We start from the raw sequence: 12,843 nt of genomic DNA, 5'->3' as shown, positions 1-12,843 counted from the left end.
GCAGAATTTCATTTCTCAGACCATCTTCTCATGTCTTTAGAATCTCCATGTGGGGTCGCACACCCATTCTTTCCCTTTACACAGGGAAGTGGGATTCTGCCAGGGTCCTTGTCCTTTCTGACTGTCAGCTCTGGTCAGGGTTGCTTCCTCCCCAGGTCCACCGTTTCCTTTTCTCTATTTTTCTTTCTTGGTCAGCATTAAACCCCCTCAGTAGGGAAAGGACAGTGAGCCAGAAGCCTCAGTTCAAATTCTAGCAAGAACTCTGGGACATGGAAACACCACCTAACATCTCTGAAAGCATTTTTATTGTTTATTTTTGAGACCATTTTTAATATATTATTTTTATTTATTTAAGAGAGAGAGAGAGGCAGAAAGAAAGAGACAGAGATAATGGGCATGCCAGGGCCTCCAGCCTCTGCAAAGGAACTCCAGACGCATGTGCCACCTTGTGCATCTGGCTCATGTGGGTCCTGGCTTTGCAGACAAATTTCTTAACCACTAAGCAATCTTTCCAGCCCGAACCCATTTCTTAAAGTTGTTTTTAAAGTATTTCATTTGCTCTTGCATGCATGCATGCATGTGTATGGGCATACCAGGGTCTCCTGTCACTACTGCAAATGAACTCAAGATGCACACACCACTTTGCATCCAGCTTTACGTGTGTGTTGAGGAATTGAACCCAGGCCAGCAGGATCTGCAAGCAAGTACCTTTAGCTGCTGAGCCATCTTCCCAGCTATCTGTTCTTTGTTTTGTTCTGTTTTGCTTCGAGCTGAAATCTTTGAGGGAATCACATTAAATTATCTCCATGACATACTTTTCAGCTACAACATATGAGCAACAGTGAGTGCACAGTAGCACACTGTATGGCTGCCTCCTTTTCCTTCTGAGAGGTCAAGTGTGGCGCAAAGGCAGTTAAGAATTCATCAAGCTTTGTTTTGAGAGTTGAACTCAACAAATCAGCAAGCATGTGTGACCCGTGTATCAGGCCCGAACACAGTTCATGATCCCAGAAGCAAGAGGACGTGAATACATACAGCAAACCTGAGGCTAGGTCTAGATGTTAGGTTTACAAAGATGAAAAACAAGGCATCTTTGATTTCAAAGTCAGTGTAATAAAGAAAATAAACATTTTAAAGTAAGCATAAAGCCGGGTATGGTAGTACACGCTTTTTTTTTTTTTTTTTTCGGTTTTTCGAGGTAGAGTCTCACTCTGTTCCAGGCTGACCTGGAATTAACTCTGTAGTCTCAGGGTGGCCTTGAACTCATGGCCATCCTCCTACCTCTGCCTCCCGAGTGCTGGGATTAAAGGTGTGCGCCACCACGCCCAGCAGTAGTGCACGTTTTTAATCCCACCACTCGGTAGGCAGATTTAGGAGGATTGCTGTGAGTTCAAGGACAGCCTGAGACTATAGAGTGAGTTCCAGGTCATCCTGGGCTAGAGCGAGGCCCTACCTCAAAAATAAATAAATAAATATAAGCACAAGACTTGTAGAGTTTACATTTGGCTTTGACACTGCTTGACTGTGGTAAGTAGCTTTGGGCAAGTCACCTATCCTCAATAGTCCCCAGTTTCCACACATTTTAAGCTCAGCTGCTGAAGACACATGGCTAGGGTTTGTCTCTGGCTCTTTTGTCACTCATTAGCTGCACCTGTGTGACCTTTAGAAAGTCCCTTAACCTTAGCATTTCTATTTGCTCATCCACAACACAGATGTGGGAGCTTTCTGTTCAAGTTCTTGATGAAAAAATGAAAGGAGTTAAAATATCAAAACTTCTTACATGAGCACCTGACATACAGTAGGAGCTTAATAAATGCTAGTTACTATTATTCTAAAGATTCAATCAGGGTCTGCATGTTAAGTAGTATCTGGTACTATAATAGGAACTGGGTTCATTTTAGTTACTACTATTGTTATTGGTTTTATGAGGCAGGGTCTCGCTCTAGCCCAGGCTGACCTGGAGTGCACTATGTAGTCTCAGGGTGGCCTCGAACTCATGGCAATCCTCCTAGCTCTGCCTCCCAAGGGGATTAAAGGTGTGCAGTTACTATTATTTCTGTAGCAGAGGGTTTGGATAGATAGCATTGGAAAACAGAGAAAGGAAAACTTAATGTTGCTGATGGAGGAGACATCATCCTTCTTGTGTATATCTGAAGAAACGCAATCCAGACAAACTCATAGGATTTGTCCAAGGTCATGCAGAAAGTGAGCAAAAAAGCCCTGGGGGTATTGCTCCTGGTCCCTAACACTATTCATGTTCCCGGAGGCGAGTCTACGTGAATATGTACCACGGCCCGAGGCTGGGCAGGCTGTGAGTCACCTCCAGCCTTTCACCCTACAATGAACACAGTGAGTGTTTAGAAGCTGGGCTTGGTCAAGGGTAGCAAGCAGCTTTCCAAGGCTAGTGGACTGGACGGACCTGATCTTTGGGGGCAGATTTCCAAGGGCTAAATTTGGCTTGGGGTTCGTGGCCAGACCAGACTCAAAGTTATCAATGTTAAAGTGGAGAGGCAGTGAGGTATGTTATCCAACTCTGTGAACAAGCAGTATTCTAGAACTTTTACCCCAGTCAGGCTCTCTGGTGCCCCATCGAGGCAACTAGAGCATCAAGGCAATCCCTTATCTCTCTGCTTTCCTTCCTCTTTCTCTCTTGCTCTAGGCATCTCCCATCTTTCTTCCTTCTTTCGTTCTTTCTTTCTTTCTTTCTTTTTTTCTTTCTTTCTTTCTTTCTTTTTCTTTCTTCTGCCTTTCCTCTATCCATTTTTTTTTTCATTTCCCTCCCTTCCTACCTCGTTCCCTCATACTCCTTACCTTTCTTTTCTCCTTCCCCCTTCCTCCCCACTCCCTGTCTCACTCTGACATCTACCCATCAATCTTCACCCTGTTCTCATACTCCGGAGCACCCAGCCCTAGGTAGCAGTCCCATTTCTAAATCCTATCAGATGGGAAGCCCCGAGTGGCAGCCCAGATCTCCTCTGCCATGCCCCCGCTGTGGGGGTGGGGCCGGGGCTGCGCTGGCGGCTGCCCTGAATGACAAGCGGGGATATTGATCGCATTCTGAACTCAGCCCAGCCGATAGAAGGTAATTAATGACTCCATTTGCCTCAGTACCGGGAAGAACAATTGAGTTTGAAACTGCAACAACTGGCGGCTGGGGAGACTGGGGTGAGCCCCTCTGAGGGGGAAAGTAGGGTGTGGAGGAGCGAAGGGGCAGAGTAGGGGTCAGGGCCCCCCACCCTGACTACTGCTTCCATTTCCTTCATGTTTCTCCTTCCCTCTTCTTCCCATGCCAGTATTTGGGGTCATTTTCTGCCTGTGGATAAACATTGACTTTCCTCCAGGATTGCTTCTTGACAATGGTGTGATCTTGTGCATGTTTTGGACTTTCTCTGAGCTTGTTTCCTCATTTGTAAAATGGAGCACATGGTCTCTCTGTCTCTCTCTCTCCCTCTCTCTCTCTCTCTCTTCCTCTCTCCCTCTGTCCCGTGCTCTGTGAGGGCTAGATGAAATGTATGGCAAGCACCTCTGCCCCGCCCAGCACAGGCGGGAAGGTGGCAGCTATAAGGAGGATGACAATGAGAGAAAGGTGGATAGGTAGGGATAGACTCTCTTGACTTCAGATTTAGGCTTTCTTACTTACTAGATGTATGATATTTTGGCAAACAATTTCACTCCTCTGAGACTATTTTTTAATCTGAAAAATGGTAATATTAAATACCAGGTAAGGCTGAATAGAGGGTTCAGCAGTTAAAGGCACTCGCTTGCAAAGTCTCCTGGACTAGGTTTAATTCCCCAACACCCCTGTAAAACCAGATGCACAGAGTGGCACATATATCTGGAGTTCATTTGCTGTGGCAGGAGGTCCTGGCATGCCCATTTTCTCCCTCTCTCTCCTTCCTCTCTCTCACTAATGTTAAATATTTAAATATTTTACATTATTTAAATTTACATTATTTAAATTATTTTAAATACTTAAATATTTTTTAAAAGAAGTACCTGATAAAGTTGAACAGATTTCATAAGTATGGATGAAAGCTCTACCAGTATTAGATTCCCCAAAGACCAGTGTATCTTTGTATTTGGGCTTAGAAAACTGAAGATAAGAACTGGAGACTGTAGCTCAGTGGTAGACTGCTTGCCTAGCAAGTACAAAGCCAGCACCAGAAAAAAAAATTCAAGTCAATATACAGGTTCTTTTTATATTTTATATATTTATTGATTGATTTAAGAGAAAGGAAGAGAGAAAGAGGCAGATAGAAAGAGAATGGGTACACCAGAGCCCCTAGCCACTGCAAACAAACTCCAGACACATGCACTACCTTGTGCATCTGTCTTCCATGGGTACTAGGGAATCAAACCTGCGTCCTTAGGCTTTGCAGGCAAGTGCCTTAACTGCTAAGCCATCTCTCCAGCCCCGGTATTTTGTTTTTAGTTTTTTGCTACACTTTAAAAAAATATTCTTCTCTAATGACTAAGCTTGTTTCCTAAGACTTAGTAGGCAGCCCCAGCTCATCTCATCCTGACTTTTTAGATGTTATGGAGCCCGCCCCCCCCATCCACACCATGCCTTCTGACCATGGAAAATGCCACCATTTCATCACCATTTCATTGTGTCTTTCCCATCACCCTACCTCCCCTTTTGGTGAATGCACAATCCTCCTTATTATTGTTATTAAAATAATATTATTTAGGGCTGGAGAGATGTCCTAGTGACTAAGGCATTTGTCTGCAAAACCAAAGGATCCCAGTTCGACCTCTCCAGGACCCACACAAGCCAGATGCACAAGGGGGCGCATGTGTCTGGAGTTCATTTGCAGTGGCTGGAGGCCCTGGCGCGTCCATTCTCTCTCTCCCTCTCCCTCTCCCTCTCTGTCTGTCTGTCTGTCTCAAATAAATAAATAAAAATAAAGTTTAAAAATGTTAAAAAAAAAAACAAAAAAACGGGCATGGTGGTGCATGCCTTTAATCCCAGCACTCGGGAGGCAGAGCTAGGAGGATCGCTAAGAGTTCAAGGCCACCCTGAGACTACATAGTAAATTCCAGGTCAGCCTGAGCTAGAGTGAGACCCTACCTCGAGAAACAAAAAAAAGTTAAAAAATAATATTATTATTTAAAATAATTATTAACTTAGCCTAGACAGAAGATTGTTAATAACTCCACTTGCCTCAGCACTAAAGAAAACAATTGTTCTCTTGTCATTTGTGGTCACCATTCCAGAAATCCAAATAAAGAGATGGTGAAGTGTCTCTTGCCCCAACCCAAGGGGTGGTGCTCAGTGGATATCCATTCCCCAGGCTGCTGAGGCCTCTCTTGACAAGCCTTTTGTGACTGTCCACATTGAAGGTGGTAGCCTGGGTTCAGAGGTGTGAGGTGGAGCTCTGTTTCAGAGCAGCCCAGAAATAGGTGGGGAATGACAGTTTTTGGCAACCAAGTAGTTGGATTAAGGAGTAAAAAGCATTTTTCTTTTCTTTTTTTTTTTTTTCTTGCACACACACACAAATTAAAACTTGGGGTCTTGAGCATGCCTAAGCATGTGCTCCATCACTAAATTTTACTCCCAGACCCAAGACATTCTATTTATTTGATTTTGTTTTTCAAGGTAGAGTCTCTCTTTAGCCCAGGCTGACCTGGAATTCACTATGTAGTCTTAGGGTGGCCTCGAATTCATAGTGATCTTCCTACCTCTGTCTTCCAAGTGCTGGGATTAAAGGTATGAGCCACCATGCCCAGCTGCCAAGATGCTGTTGTTGTTGTTTGTTTGTGTTTTGATTTTCGAGGTAGGGTTTCACTCTAGTCTGGGATGACCCTGGAATTCACTATGTAATCTCAGGGTGGCCTCAAACTCACAGTGATCCTCCTACTTCTGCCTCCCAAGTGCTGAGATTAAAGGCGTCTGCCATCACGCCCAGCTCCCAAGACATTAAAAAAAAATTTTTTTGTTTATTTTTACTTACTTATTTGAGAACAATAGACACAGAGAGAAAGGCAGAGGAGAGAAAGAATGGGCATGCTAGGGCCTCCAGCGGCTGCAAAGGAACTCCAGACACGTGCGACCCCTGGTGCATCTGGCTAATGTGGGTCCTGGGGAATCGAGCCTCAAACCGGAGTCCTTAGGCTTCACAGGCAAGCGCTTAACCACTATGCTATCTCTCCAGCCCCCAAGACATTGTTGATAATGAATATAGAAGTAGGGCACAATATGGAAAAACTGAGACCAGAAGAAGGTAAAAATGGCTCATGTTCTCAGGGGAGCCACTGTGACCATGTTGGTGGCAGTCTTTCCAGTCATGATGATCTCTGCTTTCAAAGCTGACTTTGTTTAAAGGTCTCTCTGCCATGAGGTGAGGTGGGCAGCCCTATGCCTACAGACTTAGCCTATAGCTGTGTACTGTGCCCTGTGCCAGGCTCCCTAGAGGAGGCTATGTCCTAGAGCTGGCTATCACCCTCACCTAACTTGCACGTCAGTGACTCTAAGCCTCAGTTTCCTCCCTGGTAGAATGAAGATTAGAATTCCTACTTATGTTGGAGAATGGTTAGAAAGCCCAAATAACCTAAGATCCACGAAGACTTCATGCTAGGTGCTGAGAAAGGAGGAAGCAGCCAGAGAAGACCATATGAGCTTTGTTCCTCTTGAAAGAATAAGACACATCAAAGCTTTAGTATAGCAGCAATTAATGTGATTAATCTATCTATATCCTGTCCATGCACCAAAGAGGACTGGTAGACCATGGGTTATTGTCTACAATTATGGAAGTTGTTAAAAAAATAAAAAAGGACTGGTAGTGGCTCATTCTCCTTGAGTATGCTCACACTATAGTGGACAGAGCCCCTGGAATGGCCGCAGTTGAAAAAGTGCTATTAGTGACCCTGGGCAAGTGGCCCTCTGACATTCCCCATCCATCCAGCTAGTTTTCCTGACTCCAATATGATGAGTTTAGTGCCTTAATCATATGGGAAGTTTGCACTCAACCAGTATCCACCACAGATTTTAACCTCACTATAGAGAGGGTGCAAGCAGAGAACTGGAGATGTGGCCCTCAGGTGGATTTGGCACCAAGGCCACAGGGTAAAATGATTTAGGAGGGAGGCTCTGATGTCAGACAGATCTGAATTCAAATCCTGCTTGTCATTTATGAGCTACATGGCTGTTAACAAGATACTTACTTTCTCTTTGTCTTGGTGCCCTTATATGTGAAATGTGTACACAGTACTTACCACCTCACAGGTGCTTTTGTTTTGCTTTGTTCTTTGGTTGTTGTTGTTTTGGAGACAGGCTTTCACTCACCTGGCCTGAAATTCGAAATCCTCCCGCCTTAGCCTCCCAAGTGCTAGAATAACAGGCCTGCACTGCTTTGTCTAGATTTAGAATTCTTTTTGTTATTGTCTGTTTGGTGGTGCTGGGATGGGACCCAGGGCCTAACATGTTCTCCTCTGAGCCATATCCCAGTTCAAGGGGATCTTAATCCTTGCATGCTACTCATATATTGGGCAGGGGACAAAGCAGGGCTGAATTTTCCATCAGTAGAAACCGTTAGACCAGCACATGGTCCTTTCCTAGCCCTGAGGGTCTTCTAAGCCCTAAAAATGTGGCCCGAGTGGCAAGAATACTGGAACTGGGGATTGCTTCAGAAAGTTTAGGACATACAGATATTATACTCTAGCCTTCTTGGTACAGAGAGGATAAATGTAGAGGCTTGCTCTGAACACTTGTTCTTTTTTTTTTGTAATATTTATTTATGTATTTATTTGCAATCAGAGGGAGATAGAAGAGAGACACACAGAGAGAATGGGTGCACCAGGGCTTCTAGCCGCTGCATATGAACTCCAGATGCATGTGCCACTCGGTGCATCTGGCTGTATGTGGGTAGTGGGGAATTGAACCTGGGTCACTAGGCTTTGCAGGCATGTACCTTAGCTGCTGAGCAACCTCTCCAGCCCCTGGACCTGTGTTCTTAAGTAGCCTCGGCCACCTGTTTGGGGTGGCAGATCTGCAGGTGCAAGGCTATGCTCCCTCCTAACAGGGGACACCGTGTTTTCTGTTGTCTTGAGGCATGATAGGTGGCTGAGATGATATTGCTGAGGGTGAGAAAGACCTCTAGGAGAAGCTAATAGGCAGAGGGACTCCCTGACAAATGACTGAATGTCTTAGGTGCCAAGCCAACCAGGTGATTAATCTAGAATTTTTCTGCTAAGGGATCTGGTTGAGAATACCACCCAGGAGAATCCCATTCATCCAGTCACCCACTCATTCAGTCACTCAGTCATGGAGTACCTGCCGTGTGCCATGGCTGGCACTGGGGCTGTAGAAACACATCATTCAAGGTTCCTTATCCACAAGTAGCCCACAGCCCGGCTCCCTGGGTGAGGCATATTCTTTGGGTTGGACGCTACTTAACTACCCACACATTCCTTCCCCCTCACCCAAAACCCTAGACCAGAAGCCATTTCTGTTTTTGCCCTTAGTCAGCCCAGCTTTTCTAGAGAGCCCTTCAACCTCGAGACCCAGCGATGATCTCGTCCCCTCCCTTCCTGTCACCTCTGAGCCTCCCCGCTGGAAGCGTCTTCAGAGCATTCTCTCCCTGTCCTCTGGGAGGGCCCTCCAGGGATGAGCATTGCCAACTGCTTAGTTTCCCTTTTCTGTTCTCTTCTTCCCTGTTTTCATTTCTTTCCTGCTTCGCCTCTGCTATTTTCTTCTCTTTTTTTCTTCCTCCTCCTTCCTGTACTCTCCCAGCCAGCTCCCAGCCAGGCCTTGGGCTGCATTCTCCATAGCTGGACACCAGGCAGCAGTGACAGCAGGTTTCGTTTTGGTGCCAAGTGTCCTCGCCCCTGCCAGCGCCTCCTGGCTTCTGGTGTGGGAGACATCTTCCTTTTCCTGCTCCCTCTTTCTGCCCTTCTTCTGCTTCTGGGCCTCCTTCTGGATGGTTCTCTCATCTTCTCATCCAAGGACCCTCCCATCTTTCTCTCTTCGCTTGCTTTTATCCTTTCCCTGCCTTTATTCCTCCCAAAGGAAGGGCATCACCCTTGCTCTGGGGCGGGCCAGTGACAGCCTAGGAAACCTGCCGCCAAGCTGGGAGGGTGGCCTCCCTCCACCCCCGCCAGCAGCGCCCCTGTCTTCCCCCTGCCCTGTGGCTCACTTCCTTGTCCCCCCTTAACTTCTGTGCTCCCATGTCATTCGTCATGACTGTTGCCTCTCCAGATGACGATGCTGCTTTGTGACCTTCCTTGCCTGTTGGGGATGACCCCAGGCCTCCTCCAGCCGAGAGTAGGGGATCTCTGCACACTTCCATCAGCCACCTTGATGGCCTGCTCCACCAGCGCCCGCCCTTCCTTCTTTCCTTCCTTCCTTCCTTCCTTCCTTCCTTCCTTCCTTCCTTCCTTCCCTCCCTCCCTCCCTCCCTCCTTCCTTCCCTCCCTCTCTCCCTCCCTCCCTCCCTTCCTTCCTTCCTTCCTTCTCCTCTTCTTCCAGTCTCCACCTCCCACCACCACCTCTTCCAGTAGCAGGCTTCCTTTCCACCTTCCCCTCCAGCCCTCCCCAGCTCTCCACTGCCTCCTCTGTAACCTGTCTTACCACCAGGGCCCGAGTGTACAAAAAAATAAATAAATAAATAAAAAGGTCAGTGAGTGGAGGGAGCAGCAATAACCCCTAAAACAGTACTATCAGTGGAACATGATTGATCAATTGAATTCCATAGCGGCTGAAAAATGTGGGATTAAGTAGTGTATTATACGCACAATGAGTTGAGGCATGATGTTCATTTCAAGTTCATTTCGCCGGCCTCTGCCACCAGATCAGGCAATCAATAGGGGCAGCAGATATCATATATCACCTCTCTGCGGGCTGGGGAGAGAGCACCATAATCTCTCGCAAATTTAGAGTGACAGATTTGTCAAGATCTGAAGGGCCCCTGAATAAATGAAGGCAAAGAGACTCCTCCAGCCAGTGACCTGAGGACAAAGCTTCAGTTCAGTCTACACACACACACACACACACACACACACACACACACACACACACGGTGAGGCAAGCCACACACAGGCATATACACAAGTCTACACAGAGAGATGATATGCATCCTGCTGCACACATGCATGCACACACTTGCACACGTAGTTGGTGAATGCATGCTCCCAGACAAATGTACCTTCTGTCCCTCAGGACCCATTTGGTGACACAGCAATAACTGGACACAAAGACCCTCAATGCTTTCTTTTTCCAGCCCTGACAGCAGGAATGTCCTAACAGGCTGGAGGTCCTACAGGAAGCCAGCATTAGACACAGTGGAGCGTGCAGGTGACAAGAGATAGTGGGACTGGGGAGATGTGCCTTACAGGAAAAGAAGGCACCTGTAGGAGGACAGGGACCATGAGTCACACTTCTTGTGCAAGCACACGCACCTTCAGAAAGGCTCTTAACCTGTCACACACAGACCCTTATTTAGCCCGATGTTTGTCATGTACAAGTGAATATGAGCAGAGACTAGTCACACAAAAGGAAAAAATAAATAAACCACACCCCAGCTCCCACATGGCGCTACATCCTGAAAATGGTTCAAGATTCTTATAGAGAAAAAACACAAAACTGCCTAGGCTGCCTCTGCCTGCCTGAGGCTGGAGCTGTTCTTCCACCGCCCCCATTTCCCTCTCTCTCTCCCTCTCTCTCTCCCTCTCTCTCTCTCTCTCTCTCTCTCTCTCTCTCTCTCTCTCTCTCTCACACACACACACACACACACACACTCTTTCTTTGCTTCCCCACCCCCTTCTAAACAGGGTGGCGGGAAGATGAGAGATCCTTTAGGAGCTCCGAGCTCCATGCTCTAAGAGGCCAGCGAAGGAGGACGGCTGCAGGTTGAGGTTAATCAATATGTAATACTTTCTATGGTCTCCCAAATGATACTGTACAGTGTTACTGTATATAATGCAATATTGATTATATCATATCGTATAATCACCTATAAACTGATATATATAACAGTCCCAGAGGAATACCCCAGGCTCAAGACTCTCTTACTAGTCTTAGGCTGAAGGAAGCCAAGGCTGAGGCTGGGGGCCCAGGGGGGTTCAGAGAGAGGCAGTAGAGCGGAAATTTTGCTCTCTGTGTGCTCTAAAACCTCCGTGGGAACCAAGGCAACATACCTGGGGGAGCCTGACAAGGAGACAGGCTTGTGCTGTAGCTCTAAGGGAACAGGCACTTGGGACACCACGAGGTCCTTCCTTCATGGAGCAAGCCTTGGTCCTCTGTGGAAACCCACGGTAAGAATCAGTTTTCTCAGGAGCAGACTCTTGATGGAGGCCTGAGCCAGAGCCCTCCAGGGGAGAAGGGCGGCCTGGGCACAGCAGCGTGCATGCTTCCTGAAGTTGTCCACGCTGGTGTCCAGCAGCAGAAGAAACTCCTTGTTCTTCCTGCTTCATCCCAGCCTAGCCCAACCTCAGCTGAGCTGTTCAGCTTTGTTCTCAGGGCCCCTTTGCTCTCAGAGGTGACTTAATTACTTCACCCAGTCTCCGTGTTACCCTCAGCCTTGGAGATTGGATGATTTTCAACCCTTGGAATCCGTGGAACCAAAATTTATCTCAGAGCCTAGTTCAATTCTCCACAGGTTCAGAAACAACAGTCTGAAAGCCCAGATCCTGACCAAGGCTTGGGGACAGGAAGGTCTTTAGGGAGAAATGCCCTTGGGAGGCAGCCTCAAGGAGCACCTCTCCCCCTCGCCCCATGCTGTGAGTCCCTTCTCTTTCTTTCCTTCTTCCTCTCTTAGGTATTTTATTTATTTATTTATAAGACAGAGAGAGAAAGAGGCAGATAGAGAGAATGGGCACACCAGAGCCTCTAGCCACTGCATACGAAATCCAAATGCATGCACCACCTTGAGCATCTGGTTTACATGGGTACTGGGGAGTAGAACCTGGGTCCTTGGGCTTTGCAGGCAAGCACCTTAACCACTAAGCCATCTCTCCAGCCCCACCCCCTTCTCTTTCTCTTGCAAGCTTCTTTGAGGTTCTGGCCTCTTCAGCCAGGTCTCTGAGGAAGGGCTGGTCTCCTGGGCCACCTTCTAGCTCATGGGTTGTGATTAAGGATTCCTGGCAGGGGTGCAAGTTCCTAGAGCCAGAACCAAGTACCCATGTTTTTGTCCACTGCCTTGTTCCTGTACCTCTGCTGGTCTGGCACTCATAGCCCAAGTGTTCCTGTGTTCCCTAGATGTGTCTGAGGGCTCAGTCCCCAACGGAGACTCCCAGAGTGGTGTGGACAGTTTGCGAAAGCACTTGCGCGCTGACACCTTCACCCAGCAGCAACTGGAAGCTTTAGATCGGGTCTTTGAGCGTCCTTCCTATCCTGATGTCTTCCAGGCATCCGAGCACATCAAATCAGAACAGGTAAGAAAGGAGCTTCCTGCTCACCCCAAAAGTAGAAAGGACCTGGGCAAACCAAAGCCACTTGAGGTGAAAACTTGTACACCAAACACCCAGCACTGCATGTTCATGTGGAGTCCGTGTGTGCACTGTGTGATCATGCTGGCTCAGACCAATGTTGGGACATAGTTTTAAAAACATCATTGTGTTATAATCATTAGAAATGATCAAATCTGGATGCACATTTCTGGTCTTGGATAAATCTTATCCAAGATAAGATTTGGATCTTCTGTGTTCATGCTTACAAAATGCAAGGCTTCAGCGTGTGCTCCACCAGGTCCCTTCCAGCTCTGTCATTCTGTGGCCCTGGTGTGGGGTGCTCAGGAATGTCCTCTTGCTGGGTCCCTTGCCCTCACCCCACCACGTCCTACAGAAAGTCTGTGGAGCTCCGCCTGTCCATTGTCAGAAGGAGAGCCCATCTGTGTCTGTCTCCTTCTC

General features: G+C 47.2%; 1 protein-coding gene across 12 annotated transcripts in view; it reads left to right on the top strand.

Moving 5' to 3' along the window:
* Pax2 (paired box 2) overlaps positions 1 to 12,843 on the top strand; it is a 94,959-nt gene that overhangs the window by 60,652 nt on the left and 21,464 nt on the right. For all 12 annotated transcript variants that reach the window (XM_045139433.1, XM_045139441.1, XM_045139473.1 and 9 more), the window contains one exon: positions 12,194 to 12,369. In XM_045139433.1, the coding sequence (XP_044995368.1) occupies positions 12,194 to 12,369 (176 nt within the window). The remainder of the gene's footprint in view (positions 1 to 12,193; positions 12,370 to 12,843) is intronic.

Source organism: Jaculus jaculus, chromosome 1, assembly GCF_020740685.1.
Source record: "Jaculus jaculus isolate mJacJac1 chromosome 1, mJacJac1.mat.Y.cur, whole genome shotgun sequence".
Classification (NCBI taxonomy): domain Eukaryota; kingdom Metazoa; phylum Chordata; class Mammalia; order Rodentia; family Dipodidae; genus Jaculus; species Jaculus jaculus.
This window is presented reverse-complemented; position numbering and strand designations above follow the sequence as displayed.